Source organism: Perna viridis, chromosome 12, assembly GCF_037379345.1.
Source record: "Perna viridis isolate PV_CMFRI_1.1 ecotype Kerala chromosome 12, ASM3737934v1, whole genome shotgun sequence".
Taxonomy (NCBI): Eukaryota; Metazoa; Mollusca; class Bivalvia; order Mytilida; family Mytilidae; genus Perna; species Perna viridis.
In genome coordinates, this window is record NC_142456.1 from 21421948 (window position 1) to 21439841 (window position 17894).

The following is a 17894-nucleotide window of genomic DNA, read 5'->3' on the forward strand; positions in this document are numbered from 1 at the left end:
ATAACCCTGTTCCATGGACTAGAAACGTCCAAATAGAAGGACATTTTGGAGACATATAAATCAAATATATGGATTCTTCAATGTGAATACATTAAAGCAAGAATAGATAAAATATATTTTCATACAAAATGTAGGGAAAATAATAAGACACATAAAAAGTAAAGATAAGAAAAACTCAAGCATCTAATATAAGAACTCTAACATAAGACCGAGAGTGACATCAGGTGAATATGAGAATATCCTTATTTGCCAGTGGGTCTCGTATTTCAACAATTTGACACTATTGTTTCAATAGTTGTAATGTGCCACTTTTCAGCAGTAGTTACATTTCAGAATAATTAGATGTAGGTTTGAATAAGAACTTATGTATAAGGGAAGTGCAGACTAAGGTACTCTTTATTAATTCGTGAATTAATTAATGCCTGAATTCGAGAATATATTTTTACTGTATCTAGAAGTTATCGTGCATTGTAGAGCAATAATTACAGTAAAATATACAGCATAAAATTGAGGGTCATAGAAGCCGTTACGCCCACTCTATTATTGAACTATCGATAGACTCACGGTTTCTCAATAATATTAAGTGAAAGCAACATAGACCAGTTCTCAGTGTTCAATATCTGGAATTTACAAATTCGGAATTGACGTTATTTTGTGCAAGAAATACTTTTTTTCAGGTAAGCGTTAGATTGTTCAATGATTTGAAAATTGCTAAATGACATTTACTGTAAAGAAAACGAAAAACTATGTCTAAGGAATTTTTAAGTGTTTGCAAGTATTTTCGATTTCTTATTAAAGAAAAGTTTTTTTTTTCATTTTGTCCAGATGGTTACGTGGATTTCGAAAATCAAATATATTTGATATTCGTATTTTAAACTTTAAAAAAAGTTAATTCATTTTTTTTTCAAAATATGCACGTAAAACTGTCACTTTGTATATGATACACTTTTATAAATACAATCCGGTTTTTCTCTACATATGCAATACAACAATGATATACTGCAAATATAATGTAATAGACATGTTGTGTACAAGCAAAACGTGTTAGATTAGAGTGTTTTATAATTGCAGTATTGTCACTAACTTTACTTTTTTCAACATTAAATGGAATTAATTGTTTGATATTTCAAATTTCGAAATACTTGCGAGAAAGATGTCAATACAGCCACTTAATGGTATACAATCAAATGACATATCAAGAATTCCATTTGTATATATACATTATATGTTATATTCAGGGACGGATTCGGGGTTTCAGGTAAGGGGGTGTAATTAAAATGAAATGATGATTGAAGAAGGTCAAAAGTTTGATATCAAGATATCATACACAAAATTTGTTTACCCAATTTTTTTTTCGGGGCAATGCCCGGCACACCCGGTCTTTGATGTTTTTTTTTTTAAATTTTGAAATTTTATATCTAAGGTTCTTGTTCAAGAAATTTAAATGGGCTTTTTGTTGCGATTGTGGTGCTTCATATGGTTGAACTCTCATTGTTTAAATTTATATTACACTTTAATTTACATTTGGAAACCATATTGTATTCAAGCATGTAAAGTAGAATATCATTTCAATCGAACAATGCTATGTTTTATTTTTACTTGAACCTTGAAAGTGTGGGAATTTCATTCTTCTTATGATACTTGACCGTTTTTGGGTATATATTTTGGGTTTGTTTTTTTATTTGTTTATTACTTTTTTGTTTGTTTTGTTTTGTTTTTTTGTTTTTCTTTTGCGTCAAGTACGATATTCAATATTTTTCATTTTATTCATAGTGATGCGCTTTTGATAAAAAGGTTTTTTTACCGTTATATGTCTAAATTTATTTAAAAATCTTATTTGTCGTAATATGGTGTCATGATACTATGTGTGTGCTTTTGACGTCATAATTAACAATATATTTGTGAATATGACATTTTCTCGAATAGAAATATGGAATCCCTAGATACATGTATAAAATAGCTGATGAAACACTTTTTCTTCAGTTTATGGTTACGTAAAAATGTAATTTCTAATTATTTTCTGACTACGTCAGTATCATACATTTTTATCTATCGCGCACAATAAGGAATAGTAAGGATGGATGTATAATTTCATAGTAATCAGTTGAGTGTTTATATGCATACGCATATATTATGTAAACAAGTTTAAAAAAAAGTATGGAAAAGAAATTGATAACATGACTGTTTCAAACTTAAGTTTTTAACAATAAGAATGTGCAATGAAATAAACAATAATAAATTGTATTTCATAGATTATATCAACACAAGAATATTGGCAATATACCTTAATTTTTCTGCAAAATGAGAAAACCCCATGTATTGATTTTAGATAATTTTTATATGATTTCAAATAGATATGTGTGTAACAAAGCTAACTGTTATTCGAGAGGTCGTCGAATGTATGCCACTCTCAGTGAGTGCAAAATTATTTTGAAAAGTAATTTTTTTTTTTTTGTTCATTTAAATTGTTTTTGTTTTGTTTTTTTTTCTTTGTTTTTTTTTTTTGTTTGTTTTTGTTTTGTTTTTTCTTCTTTTTTTGTCACTAGCCTTAAGTACCAGAATACATATGGCTTTGGAAAACTTGGAAAATAAATCCAAGAAACAGTAATTAAGTCTATCTCTTTATTAAACGAACTATTCATAGTATTAAAAGTAAACTTCTACACACTATGCATTTTTATAACGTACGTTCTTTTAAGAGGAAATTTTTTTTGCCACTTTCTGAAATTCATTGATTACTCTCTTTTGTTGTCATATTTATGAAACGTCAGAAACGGCGAATCAGTTGTAGTAATAATGATGTGATGAAAGTTGTACATAAACGATGATGGCACAATAAGGAATAGTAACGATGAACGCATAATTATACAATTATCAGTTGAGCATTTTTGCATGTGCATATGTGCGAACAAAGGTTTGGTGTATAGACAAAACAAATATATAACATAACTGTTTCAAACTTTTTTTTTGGAAAAAAATAATAAATTGTATTATATAGATCATATCTTGGATCAATTTTTTTGCCACTTTCTGAGATTCATTGAATACTCTCTTTTGTCGTCATATTTATCAAAACGTCAGAAACGACGAATCAGTTGTAAGAATAATCAAGGGAACCAAGATTCTAGAAATTTAAAGATTGTAATTTAGGAAAAAGACAAGACAGTGAAAACAAACACATACAACAAAGAACATAAAATAACAAAAAAAATAATAAGTACAAAACAACAGAAGTAAATGAGCAACTCGGATTCCACACAAAATCTGGGAGTATGGGCCAGGTGCGCCGGCATTGTCAGCGTCCTTTGCTTTTGTAAAATCAGATGCTATTATGTTATTGTGGTTGATTATTTATTACTCGTGTGTAAAATAAACTTTATTAAAAAAAAATATTCAAGCCTTCGATGAGATGTTATTAAAAATATTAAAAAATTATAACTGCATAAACAATGTAAATTCTAATCATTGTCACACTCTGAGTCAATATCATCATTTTCTATGTATCGCGCTCAAAACTTAGCGTTGTGATGATGGCACAATAAGGAATAGTAAGGATGAATGCATGATTATACAATAATCAGTTGAGCATTGTTGCATGTGCATATGTGCGAACAAAGGTTTGATGTATGGACAAAACAAATATATAACATAACTGTTTCAAACTTTTTTTTGGTAAAACATAATAAACTGTATTATATAGATCATATCTTGAATAAAAACAAACAAATGGGCAATATATCATTGATTTCTCTAAAATGAGCAAACCCCATTAATTCGTTTTAGTCAATGCGTTTAAGATTTCAGATAGTTATGTATGTAACAAAACTAATTGTTGTTGGAGATGTTGTTGTATGTTTGCCACTCTTAGTAAGTGCTAAACTATTCTTCAAACGTAAAAACGGTTTTTTTTCCCTTGTCACCAGCTAAAAGTACCGGTAAAAATGGTTTTAGGAAATGAAATTGGGACATAGAAATTAAGTCCATCGCTGTTTTTAACGAAATGCGAGGACTTCGTAGTTCACTTTCGTATACTTATACAGCCGAAAAACGATTCCATATTTGATTAAGTTCTAGGTGTTTTTCATTTTTTAAGTTCTGTTAGAACTGTCAAATTTGCGAAGCAAATTTTTGGTCGTTCTCTCCGCGGGACTCGAACTCGTACCGCTGTGACATCTATGGCAACACCGCCTGCACTAAGTCCAGCGCCCTAGACCACTCGGCCAGCTAGGCTATATAAAAAAAATATAGCTTTCGCTGGCCGGGTCATTCCTCTTCGTAGGATTAATTTAGGGCTGTAACTTAGTACACGATGTATGGTAGTACCGGACAGTTCATCTAGGTGTTATCATGTAGGATAGAGGATCAAATTAATGATGCATGTCACAACAAATCAATTTATACAACGTCTCAGAATGTGACGACTCTATTCACTACACTGCTCCACCGGATCCCACTCGAACTCGTACCGCTGTGACATCTATGGCAACACCGCCTGCACTAAGTGGTCTAGGGCGCTGGACTTAGTGCAGGCGGTGTTGCCATAGATGTCACAGCGGTACGAGTTCGAGTCCCGCGGAGGGAACGATAAAAAATTTGCATCGCTAATTTGACAGTTCTAACATCATTGGGAAATTTTCAGATCCTTCTATAAGTTTACGTTATCTTTGCTGTATCAATTTGACCCGATGGAGCAGTGTAGCGAATAGAGTCGCCACATTCTGAGACGTATATATATAGAAGGGTCTGAAAAACTCCCAACTATGTTAGAACTGTAAAATTTCAAACTTTATTCCATGAACATAAGACTGAATGAAAAAAAGTATTAATTTGTATTTTACAGCTTATATCGTTAATCAACACATACACATTGGCAAGATATTCTTGTTTTTTCTATTGATTTTAGATATTTTTATATGATAACAGATGAAAAGATATGTATGTAATAAAGCTAATTTCTTTGTAATGTAATTCATTTAGCAGAATATTCTTTTAAATTAGACGTGTCTATTTTTGAAATAAACACATCAAATCTTATCTTAAAGACATAAAGTTCTTGGTTTTAACGTGGGTTTAAGGTATTGATCATCCAACGATAGAAAAGTCAACATTTAAAGTGACTATCTACAAAAATAATATTGCCAGCTTTCAAATTTTCAAATTTAAAGGTTCACATCTCTGTAGATCATAATTTTAAATATAAATTAATATGAAAAAGAAGCACTATTAATCGTAAATATTAATTCATTAGAGTTATCAAGGGAACCAAGGTTAAGGCAGTAATCAAAAGAATGTAATCCAGGGACAAAAACCGCGTAATGATACGTGCTCGTTAGGTCTTGGAACGGTTGTTTGGCCAGCGGATGATGTTGACATACAAAACATTAATAGCAATTATTTCAGATTGAAAGTAGATATATATTTTAATTTGGACAATTGTAAATAGTGATGCAAAGTAAAAAACTGAGTAGTTTAGAAACCTTCTATAGATGATTGTAGATATCAGGTTTATTACATACAATATATATTATTGGAACTTAAGAAATAAAGACGGGTATATTGTAAGAATAATAAGGATATACCTATGTGGCATTTCAAATTCTGTATGGAATAAGGAATCCTTGATATTTCATGCATATTGTGACAGCATTATTTGAGGTTAAAAATTGCCTTAAACTCCTTTATTCCCGACAGAATTGTAATTGAATCAAACAAGGACAATTGTCTACTTCTACTAAAATTGAACAATGGAATGTATTTTTCATCAAATATTTGAAACATGTTAAATGGAGAACTGTTTTGCAATACATTAAATTAGATAAAAATGATCGATATTAACATGAATAGTTGCAGTTTTGATTTAAAGCATATATATTTCCTTTAAAACATCCTCGCAAAAATGCATGAAATTGCCAGACTGCAATTGTGAACTATCGAAATATCACGTGCAATGAAATATTTGTTAGATGAATTTTTAACTGTACTAAAAATAAAAATGCATATTGCAATGCCATCGTTTTGAAGTACAACTGTCATCTCTGCAAAATATTTTCTTACTTTTTGTGAATTCTAATATAATGCAAAAAGACAATTATGACCTTCGATTCCCTATTTGTTGGTTAAGAAAGAGGTCACTCTCCCGGTGTCGAATAAATGAGCTTAAACGAACGATTTTATTTCTTTAAAATTAAGCTTCGCAACGGAAGGATGGAGCGTCAGTGACATCATATACATGTATATGCTCTAAAACATGAGAATCTATCTATCAAACTCCGAAGTGAAGTATAGCAGAAAAATGATATACATGTATTCGGTTGAGTAATTGTTTCAAACTTTAACACAAGACACATATCATGTGCCATGGAAAGTCTAACATATTTTTAATGGTCAACATCGGCATTTTAACAACATAGTAGTGCTTAATAAGCAATGTCAAACGTAATTTGAGCAAATTAGGTCCGTGTCTCTTATGTGAAGCATGGATTACAACTAAATTAAATAAGATCAATCTTGTCTGTGACTGAAAGATTTTTTTTAAATATTATTTTTGCAACAAATTATAAAGTGTCCGCAAATGCAAATCTAAAAAAAGCTATAATTATGCAAGTAGGAGAAACGTCCTGCATATTGTAGATTTGGAATAAGTGTCATCATTAAGAATATTTTACTGTTTTAGATATGAAAGATGCCGAAGTGCGATGGTCACGTTGATATACGATAGTCAACGCTGACGTACGATAGACGTGGAACGTTAATGGGCATTGGTTAATATTGAGCGAATACGCGGAAGTGCTTTGGTATCCTATTTAACGTTGCCACGATGTTCCACGGGCATAAGTGATAAGAGATGCCACACTATGATCGACATTCCATCTACGCCATGAGCCTTTGTACGTTCATTTTTATTTACCAAAAGATACATCAGAGCATAACCCCAATGCCATGGATTGATTATCGAGTTATTTTGCAAATTAAAATTCTTTTTTTTTCTTGTAACTGTTTTAGTATTATTAGTCAAAGTGGCTAAGTCATAAAATTCAATGCAGTTCTCTATTACATTTTTAATTATATCGTTATCCTGAGAGTGTGTTTCAATTGCTTAAGTTTTTAATAAATTTATTTGCCGATTTCTGGAGAGGTAAGATTTATTGTATCCTCTTACGGAAGTGGATGTGTCTTCTAATGTGTTTTCTAATCAAAGCACACTTCAATATTTAATTACTTTACACTTTTATCAATTCCATGGCTTGAGTTTTCTGAAAACAGACTTATTTTTTTTATTCATTCATGAATAATAATTTTACTTCCATTTTTCCTTTACCCAGTGGCAGATTGATTAAAACTGTCACTTTTCAATGGACGAGTAGGGACTTTTACAGATGAATAAGTTTTGACAAGTATAGCTAACTACGTTAATCTACAGAATGGCTCCTGTGTATTAGCGTATAAACTACTTGTATATAGTCCTGGTTACTATTAGTATACAGTTGTTTTAAGTAGCACTCCATCTTAGAATCATACAAGATATCATTTATGGTTGGAATGCCTACATATTTTTTATTTTTGAAATATAATATTTAAGATGTTTTAGTAAAGAGAAATTAGCATGCGGCTTTTCATATAATCCTTGTTCTACGTAAATAAAACTAAAACAGAATGCTCTGTAGAATTTAAAATTAAGGGATAAATGACACTAAAACACAATAGAAACTGTTGGATTTTCTATGTGGAATATCTCCTAAGAGCAAAACGATTTCTGCGTTTCTATTGACATTCTACAACCCTTTCTACTCATCGCAGTTGAGCGTGAGCATGAACACAATCTCGGCGTATTACCATCGCATTTTCGCGCGACCTTCCAACCTCCGCGTCCCATCGCAATTCCGAGTCTTACAGATATTTCCGGGCAACCGCCAACACATACATGTTGAAAGTAAAATTCAGATTTTAAGAAAAGGAAAACAAAAGGGCTTTATTCTTGAATTGTATGCTAGTTTTGCATCATAGTTTTTGTGTCTATTAATTACTTCGAAATTCTATATGTTCCATCAATTGTTAATGTTTCCCTCGAACTAGGAAGTCATCACTCTCTTTGAAGTCTGTCTCTCTAGCATGAGATGTGGAAATTTCAATCACCCAATCATATAACGCGTAGATCGGATGAAACATGGTTGATTTAATTGATAGAAAAGCCAGTCACTTTTGAAATGAATTATATAACCAGATGCAGTTTGAAAATCAAACAATGAACGATGCACAGATTCAGAATTCCAAACATTCTAATAACATTCTTTTTTATTCTAATCTGTGTTTTTTTTATACTCAGCACGTACGGAATTGATGTTTTTCTCATCAACAAACTTTAAATAGGGTTAATGTCTTTAATGCGTGATTTGAAGGTAACATTGGGATACATAAAAATGCTATCATGCAAAGTTTAACCAAAATATAATTGGATTATTCAACTTAAAATATTCTTGCACTGCTAGACAGTAAAATATTTGACGTACATCAGTGTTTCAGACTATTGTGTCGTTGTCTCTATGGTCGCCAGATGATAGAATGAATTTTTCTTTTCGATTGATCGGGTGCAGTTCTGCCGAGCAATTTTGATAATTTGCTGATGTCATGCTGTTTGTATTCTTCTGATGCAATCTGCTGTCGCCATCTAATACCTTATTTTTGGGGTAATTGTTAAAATAAATACGTGTATCGTCTATTTGTGCGAATTTAGTGCTGCTTTAAGCTTAGAGGCTCCTAGTAAGCTGAATAATCGCATCATTTTCGTCCAATTCATTATCATGTATCACATATTTGCACTATCAAATATTTGTACTTTCAACTATCATCTGTGACTTTAAATAATTCTTAATTAGAGTCTTTATTAAAATATTACCTTTTCTCTCACTGCGTTACGCCTTTTAGACTTAGAAGTCGAATGAATTCAAGTAGTAAAATATGGTATTTTATTAAATATTACATTCGTTTTTTCAACAATTTAAAAAAAAAGCTTCTCAACATAAAACCTAAATACAGATGGGTACAAATTACTATTGGTCGATATATATCTACGTTTCTACGAGCCGAAATCATCCAGAATTTACTGCGACAAAAGATTGTGCACAATCTTTATACTTTAGTTTTCGTTTAAAGATGACGTTAGCTCGTTGAATAATCTTCGGTTTAGAATTATTTACATCTCATCTATCCTAGTTATGAGGTATCTGTTTCCAGAATTACTAATGAAAAACATTTGTCGTACAATTTCTTTCTCTCCAATGGACATGGCTTTCGTGTAGCACGGTGAGTGTCTGGCCTTCCGAAGCAATAGTTTAATCGCAATCACTTGTGGATTTTATGCAGCTCATTTCTATATGTATTTTTTTTTCTGTCTCTTTCTTTTTTTTTTGTCTGTTATTGTGTTTCTTTGTGTGTTCCCGAAGGTGTTTTTGCCGATGTGTTTACTTGTCCCCCTCTTTTTATTGTCGATTCGGATTTCCATTTCTCTTAAGGTAAATTGATTAGTTTTATAGATGTTGTTTTTAACTTAAGGTTTTTTGTATTAAATTTCATTCTTTGCAGTTAATAATCATTTTTAAAAACATTTAGTATTTTTACCCTACCGAACTGCACAAATTTAAAGATAGTGATATTACCTGGAAGTAATCTTTGTTTGGTACAGTAAGTTCATGCTGCCGTATAGATTAGGGTGACCGAAGTGTAAAAGTGAAAAACAATCTTTATAATTCGGTCAAGGGAATATTTATGTAATTACGGTACTTGCATTAATGACGAATTTGAAGTTATTTCAAACAGCAAAATCATTGACACCCCGCTACAAGTTATTTTGACCTTTTGTTAAGATTTTATCATAACTAGTAAATTTGCATTTTGATATTAATATCCAATATTGTGAGTATATTTTTCAAGATGAAAGGTAAATTTCGTTGTGGTCTTCACTTCATTAACTTTCTCTTCGGTAATTAACTGCATAATGATCCTATGATTACTCCCCTTGATCAACAAAATCAGACACGATAGGCTCCAATAACATTTAAAACTGATTAATCCGTCGCGTAAATTACATTTTATTGCAACGTTGTGTTTTAATGACTCAACAGTACAATGTTAAAAGTATTGGCTGTAGACTTGGACTGCAGCTATCGATAGAAAATTATCTTTGGCCAAACAAAATTTATTGCAAAATAATTCCATCTTTTTTATATTGACCTCTTATTATACCAATCAAGGAGAGATTATAAAGTCATCGTACAATTATTTCTAAAACGTACAGATGATTTATGCCTTCGGTGCAATGATGATTGAGCGGGCGTCAACCCGTGTATGTGTTAATTTCGTTTTGCTGTATTGAACGTTGATATAACTCTACAAACTTTTACTTTCATTGAAGTTTGCTTCTAAGTTCATCGTGTTCATCGATCAATTCAAGTTCCTGTTTGGCATTTTACGACAATTTCATGGAATTTGGTTTGTTTTCCTTGATTAAATGGCACCCCATGAACTTATTTTTGGTAGGTGAATGGACACTTGAAAAATATATTTATGCTTTCTATTCAACTAAGATTAAAATACCTATGAACTTACCGAAAGATAAAATCTTTTTAATATCTTCTCTACATTTTATTGGGCAATGAACATTCATTCAAGGAAAGACTAATTCTTTTCCTTGCAATCTACAAAAGCATAGTTTGAGATGATATTACTAGCCGCAAATATAATGCATATGATAATATTTGCGGTCATAACCATTTCAATAGTATGATTGATGGACAAACATGATGAGCCACTTAAAGCGGTTTCCTTTTACTTTTAGTTTCATTTCCCATGTGTGATCTTTTGATGATGACGTTATAAGGAAATGACCAGTACACTGACTATAACACGTGCTCTTTTTGTTCGTCTGCTTTTTGCATGCCATGGTCTTGTTTCAATATGGCGTTTGTACTACGTCACAAAAGACAAAAGGTTCTGGTACCTTGCCACATCTCTAGGGATGCTCTTAGTTGAGACAACTGTTACGATGGTAAAGAAAGTTGGAAAAGAGTGGAAATGGTGAGTTTGCTGCTAAGTTTAATAAACATTTTAGGGTTTCTTAGATAGAGAACTAAAAAAGAACATGAAAAGAACAACATGGCTATTAGTTATATATGGTTTTGTTCTGTATATAACTTATACCGAGCATCGCATGCGAGGCTAACGATATACGTCCAGCAAATCGGAATAGGTATCAGATCGATCGGCAGAAGTGGGTCAGGGAAATAAATTTAAAGTAAAAGTAGCCTTTAAATTGATTCAAAGTTGAAATATGCAGTTCATTAACAAAGAATTTTTTTTTTTTAAAATATATACATTTACAGTATCTTTTTCATCTGACAAAATCGAATTGATTTGAATCCACCTACCATTTCGGATATGTTTTACAAAGTCGGGACCATTGCTTAAGACATTTCAGCTACAGATCTGATCATATTTTGTATACTGCTGACGGTTTCAAAAAAGTATAATTCATTTGGTCGTCATGTTGCATTTTCTCTTGTACTAAATCAACTATGGTACTCTAATATTATACAGTTATATTTTAATTGTAGCGTGAGTAATTGTCTTGTGATTGATTCAATGGAATGTAGAAGGTGTGAATTATTTCTGCTCTCGTATTTATCTTCTTTTACTTCTGTGAAGTCAGCCTCGTATCTTGACCTACAATTAGAAATCGATGGTGAAGGAAGATTATTGACCAAACTTTACCACAAACGAGATGACTTTTCATTCAGAATTATCAACTTTCCTGTCATCGGTGGCAATATCCAGTCACCACCTGCGTATGGAGTGTTCATATCAAAACTCATACGTTATGCCAGAGCTTGCTGAAACTACGCAGACTTTTTGTATCGCGCTAGAACTCTAACAAATAGGCTTATGGAACTGGGTTATGTTGCTACAAGATTGAAGTCATCACTACAGAAGTTTTATGGTCGCCATCATGAACTCGTAGATCGTTATGGTGTATCCATCTGCACCATGAAAACTGATTTATTCGAGGGTCATAGTTTCCCTTTCCTCGTTGGTCTACCCCGGACTTAACTTTTTATGACGCTTACCCTACCGGTGCACCTGGTCCATGCTCCCAGTTTTTAATGGAGTCCGAGTTGCTCATTTGCTTTTGTTACTTTGTTTGTATGACTTAAGTTACTTTATGTTCTTTGTTGTGTATTTCTGTTTTCCATGTCTTGTCTTTGTCCTTGGATTGGATTCTTTTGGTTACCGCTATAACCTTGGTTCCCTTGATTAATCTTTGTTATGTATACGTTTACTTCTTGTATAAATTAATTTTTGAATTTAGATCTTCCTATATATTTGATTCCAATGCCTCTGATAAGAAGTTACTCCTTGAATCACTTGTACAGCAGATCAACATTTGCAATATATACAGCACTTGTATGGGGGGAAACTTCCCATTTAATGGTATATGGAGAATTAGAAATGTGGGGATAGGGATGGGATGGGAGGATAGAGAAAGTGTATTTGGGAATGGGGAGAATTTGGATTTAATCAATGTTAACAGGAAAAATTGTTGAAGAATTTCAATGTGATACTGCACAAATTTGATAATGAAAAATGTAATACGGATTCTATGGGGATGGGTTTTGAGGGTGGGAATTTTTCTATTGGAAATGGGAACATCGGAATGGAAATGGGAATGGGGAAGGGATGGTATATGGCGCAAATGGAAGGACCTTTTTTACCATTCGAGAAGTGTATATGATTGGTATTTTTGTTTTTAATATGATATTTTAGGTTTTGCCCCAGTGTATTCATCTACATGATGAGTACAGTTCCTGCAATCTGGTTTTTAGAGCTACATGAACTAAATATCCGGATAAATCATCAATATAAGAGTAGCAACAATACAACGACAGTTGCGAACGAGACTCTGGAGGCGCTCAGCGCAAATCTTGGAAGTATTTTAGGGGTGAGTTCTAAAGAGATTCACGTTTCTAAAGAGCTAGAGCATCAGTTTGATTTCCATAAGAACAATGATCAAATGAGGAATAAAAGGGTAGGGGGAATAAAACCAAATATTTTACTGGCAACTAAACCCACGGGACATAAACTTAGCCTTTTTAATATATCCATTATTTTCTTTACAATACTACATTTTTTTCTCAAAATTCTTTTGAAGCAATTTTACCCTGAATTCGATCATCAAAGTTCTATAATGAAAAAAGGAAAAAAATCTAAAACTTTGGGTAAGGTTTTCGTTACCTTGAATGTGGCCAAATCCATTGAAACATTATGGCTTCAAATGATAGAAGACATATTACAAAATTGCCTCGTATTAAGACCAAAGCAATTTATATCAAAGGCCGAATTTGCATTTTTTTATTGCTTTCGAAAAATCTCTTTGAAATATTTTGATACCAAATGACAAAAGGCATCCCAAAATTCCCTCGTAATAAGACCAAAACAATCTGTATCAAAGGCACCATTTGCATTTTTTTTATTGTTTTCGAAAATCTTTTTATGATTCTTGATTTTGGATTAGTTTAAATTAAATGTGTATGACCTCTTTTCAGGTTCCTCTGATACTATATAGTTTTTTATTCAAGACTTTTTATTACTATGAGTAAACCAATGAAAATGCTTCTCAAATGTATGTAAGAGAAATATGTTGTTTTGATTGGCCAGATGTGTTTTCCCGACGCAGTCGGTATAGTTTCGCCTTTTACCTTTTGACCTTAAGGATGCTCTTCTATGGAGACGCAAGTCACCTGATCGCAATTCTGTTTTCCGATTGGCCAAATACTGATAACTGAATGGCGTTCAAAAAAACTGTATCGAAACCATGCGCTAATTTTCTTGAATGAAATGTGGAAACTTATGAGTAAAAAAATTTTTAAAAATCACTGCGTCGGCTATCTTTTTTTTTAAGATAAAACTTGTTTGGATTCGTACCCAATGCACAAATTTAGAGAACCTTTTATTGATTACTCAGCAAGGTATCTTCATGAACTTGTTTTGCTGTTAAGTAGCAGTCATTGTAAGAATCATGCAAAATCTGAAAAATGTGATACACCACAAAAAAGGCTACATATTTTTATTTTTGTAATTAAGTGGTTTTATAGGTCTAAATTGTGAAACTTGTAATTATTTATTCAAATCTACCAGCTCTTAGGAGATAATCAACATTGAAAATCCAATATATTCTTTTGTATTTGGTTGTCATTTACAGAGTTATCTCCCTTAATTTTGAAATCTACAGTACGTTCTATATAATTTTATCTCCTAAGAACACGGATTATATGAAAAATTGAATGTTAATTTCTGTTAACTATGGAAATTCAAATATAATATCAAAAAGATAAAAAAAAATATGTAGGCTTTTTACCCATGAATCGCATTTTGCATTATTCTTAGCTGGAGTACTACTTAAGTACCAGTTCATATAAAGTGCAGACATTGACTATGTTACAGGTGATTCGTGGTCTACAAATGTTACAATTGAAGCATTCTGCATTCAAATTTGTACTTTTGAGAAAACCAAACACTCATCTCACGCTAAAAATAACTAAATCAAAGCAAATCAAGAACGATAACTTGCTTACTTCGTGTAATTTTACTTCAAAAGCGCTACACCCAAATGAAAATCAGGCTGGTTATTTGGTCTGTAACTAATAAATTAAAGTGAAATCGGTGGCTTTTTTAAATACATGAATTACCTTCTACCTGATTTCTATAAAGACTGCTGCTAAAGAAAAAAAACAGAAAAAAAGTACTATTGAATTAGGTGTTCACATTTATATTTTTAGGTAAATAATTTGACATATAAATTTCCAGGTAAAATTAGAAATACGGATCCCGATTCTTTTGTCAGCAGACCAGTGGATACGAACACTAGAACAAATATTGCTGCTTATACTAATTGTTGGTCGATGGTTACTGCCCAAGGGAAAACTAACACACGACCAATTGTCACAACTGCTGCTAGTATATATAGGCACTGCTGCTGATATTGTAGAATTCTTCGAAGCTTTTAAAGAAGAGAAGGTACGAATAAAACTTTTTTTTCGTTTTGAATGATCGGTTTTTCTTTTTTTTTCCGAACACACCGTCGCCATCTGTAAAAGTAAACGTTCATGGTGTGATTTGTATGTTTATTGGAACAGATTTGATATTCAAGAATTTTAAGGACGTAGGCCTGTGGTAAGGGACATGAACCCAGTTATATGTTTGTATTACATTCAATTTCACCAAAGCTTATTAAGCTTTCATTTAAAACAGAATGAAATCATTCCAAATTACTTTGATGCTTACATCAGATTGATGTCATATGCTGAATACAAACGTTCCAATGAGTTGTAAGAATTATGTCCCTAGGTCTACCTCCTCAAGTACAGGTATCTACCACAAATATTTTATCTTTGTCAACAGTAAAACAACAATACGATCTCATTAAGTGTTAGCGAAATCAGTTTTATCAGAACAACATGTGTTATCAATGGAACTTATACTTTACTAAAGGGATGCCTTTTTGCTTTAAACCATATAATCTTCCAACTTCTTGTTTCTCACCATAGAAAACAGCAATAAAACTGATATTACAAACCATGATTAGGAAAAAAGTACTCTGAGTTTATCTAAATACGGAGTTAAAACAGTCATCCGGTTTGCTTTTATTTTCTGCTTAAAGGTTTGTTGTGCGTTTATTCTTCCAATTATCAGATACCACCGACCTATAACCATATTTACAATTTAAATTGGCATTGGGCTATCTTTATATTCATTTTGTCAAGCTATTATGGCATTTTATTTTCTCGTATCTTCAACGCAAAATCATTTAACATGCTAAATGTATTTGTTTAAATAGAAGTTATTCAAAACAACTACAAAAACCAAACAGCTATGGCTGTCATAGTAATCATTATATGGTTAAATTGATTGAATTTTACTTTGTAGTTGTGCTCTCTGATAATTAGCCGTGCTTTCCAATTAATTTACAAACCATCCTGTACATGATGTCAGTTTTACACTGTATTTTTTTATGCATTTAATGACTAACGTTGCAGCGATTGTTATGCTTAATATAAGTACCCATCAAATTGATATCATCATTTTTTTTTTTATCTCTCTCTCTCTCTCTCTCTCTCTCTCTCTCTCTGATTTTAAGTGTTAATGTTATTTGCTGTTGATGACGATAGTGATCTTCATTTCTTTTTGTTTTTGTTTTTGCTTCTGTTTTGTGTGTATGCGTATGTGGTTTGTGTTTTCTTCATTTTCATTTGTGACGTGAATTTTTATTTTGTTTTCCCTTTTCCTTACAGGTACGTTACAACAAGTTGTTGTGTATAATAATCCTGGGACTATGGTCCTTGAGTCTGGTACAATTTGCTCTCGTTTTAACCGCAGCTAGAGCGCGGCGAGACCAATCTGGGCTTGTGACGAGACATTACAACAAGTTCCAGAAAAGAGGTTGTTGTGCAGCGGACGTGTATGGAATTCTCATATCAATAATTTTACAGGACGCACCTTTTCTAGTGTTAAGACTTCTTTTAATATTCAAGTACAAAGTTCTTAGCTACACAAACATGTTTTTCACTTCTAAAAATACATTGGTGATAGTGCTTCTTTTATATAGGCTCATCGTTGTTTACATAGAGCGGAATAATACGGAAGTCAGTGATTCGTCCATGGATTCCGAAGGACCACGACCTTTCATGTCAAAGTATACGGCGCCCGGTGTACCACGTGGCTACAGTAGAAAATTCAATAACTTAAACCAGCGTCCTAAGAAAGATACGGACAGCTTGATGAGGAAAAAGCACGTTGAAAACGGGTTTTACAACAAAGAACCAAATTTCTACAAACATCGCAATGAAAATATCAAGGGTGGAAATAATCATCGTTTTGAACAGGTGAATTCAAACGTATAACATGAAAAGAGCAGTTGTTGCTGATGTCAGTACAGATCGAATTCCAGTGAGCTTTTGGCAGTTTGCATTTAATGTATTTACTTTCTCAAAATTGTTATGACGTTGTTATGACGTTTGATTGGTAATGAACAGTGTTCAATTCATTCAATGATTAAATAATCGTTTGTTTTTAACATTTATGTATTTATACCTTGAGTACGGTTACAGTGAACCCAATTAATCAAACGCCCAGGAAATGTACCAAAGAACCTCTTTTAAATCAATTAACATTACATTCTGCAGCTGTCAAAACGGATACCTCAGATTTACCAAAACAGCTTGAACTTCAAGAAAATAAACTATTTCATTTTCAACCATTTCCGCAGACATAATAACTACTGTATCTCTCGATCGGTCTGTTCAATCCCTTGTGAAGAAGGTTTATTCTTGTTACTTCTGGCACTCTTACTACGAATCCCCGCCTCTTTATGCAAATTAGTACAGTACAACGAAGGCAGCTTCGCAGATTTGATATAAATAACGAGCATGCCTTATGAAAGTACTTGGACCAACTTTCCTTGTATTTTGTTCACAGAAAAATACTTACAATTCAAATGCGTGCTATTTTTTTTATTTAAATACTATACGTCACGAGTTGATTACAATTGGCTGATTTGGGAAACACCGGGATAATAGATGTTGTACCATGAAATTTAAGTACCATTCTGTATAAGAATCAGGCAATGAATGACACAACATTTTCCCCAGTTTTGTCATTTTTGCTTAAAATGTATTTAGTATATCTAGAAAACAACAAAAAAGCTATTTGATTTTATCCTGAAGCATTTGTGATGTTTATGATATTTACTGTTTATATAGGGAAAGAGTGGGGAAAATTTTCCCGCCATTTTTCCGTAGTGAATTTCAACTAAATTTGACCAAACAATGTCTTAAAAAAGGCAAATTTTA

At 32.3% G+C, this 17894-nt stretch overlaps 1 protein-coding gene across 1 annotated transcript; it reads left to right on the plus strand.

Annotated features, from left to right (window-relative positions):
- Nucleotides 1-509: 509 nt before the first annotated feature.
- LOC148601671 (transmembrane protein 26-like) lies at nucleotides 510-17439 on the plus strand. The gene is made up of 5 exons (XM_088556446.1): nucleotides 510-677; nucleotides 10832-11070; nucleotides 12814-12988; nucleotides 14854-15063; nucleotides 16338-17439. Exons 2-5 carry the CDS (start codon nucleotides 10877-10879, stop codon nucleotides 16944-16946), a joined length of 1188 nt encoding a protein of 395 aa, XP_088412572.1. The 5' UTR covers nucleotides 510-677; nucleotides 10832-10876; the 3' UTR covers nucleotides 16947-17439.
- Nucleotides 17440-17894: the final 455 nt, after the last annotated feature.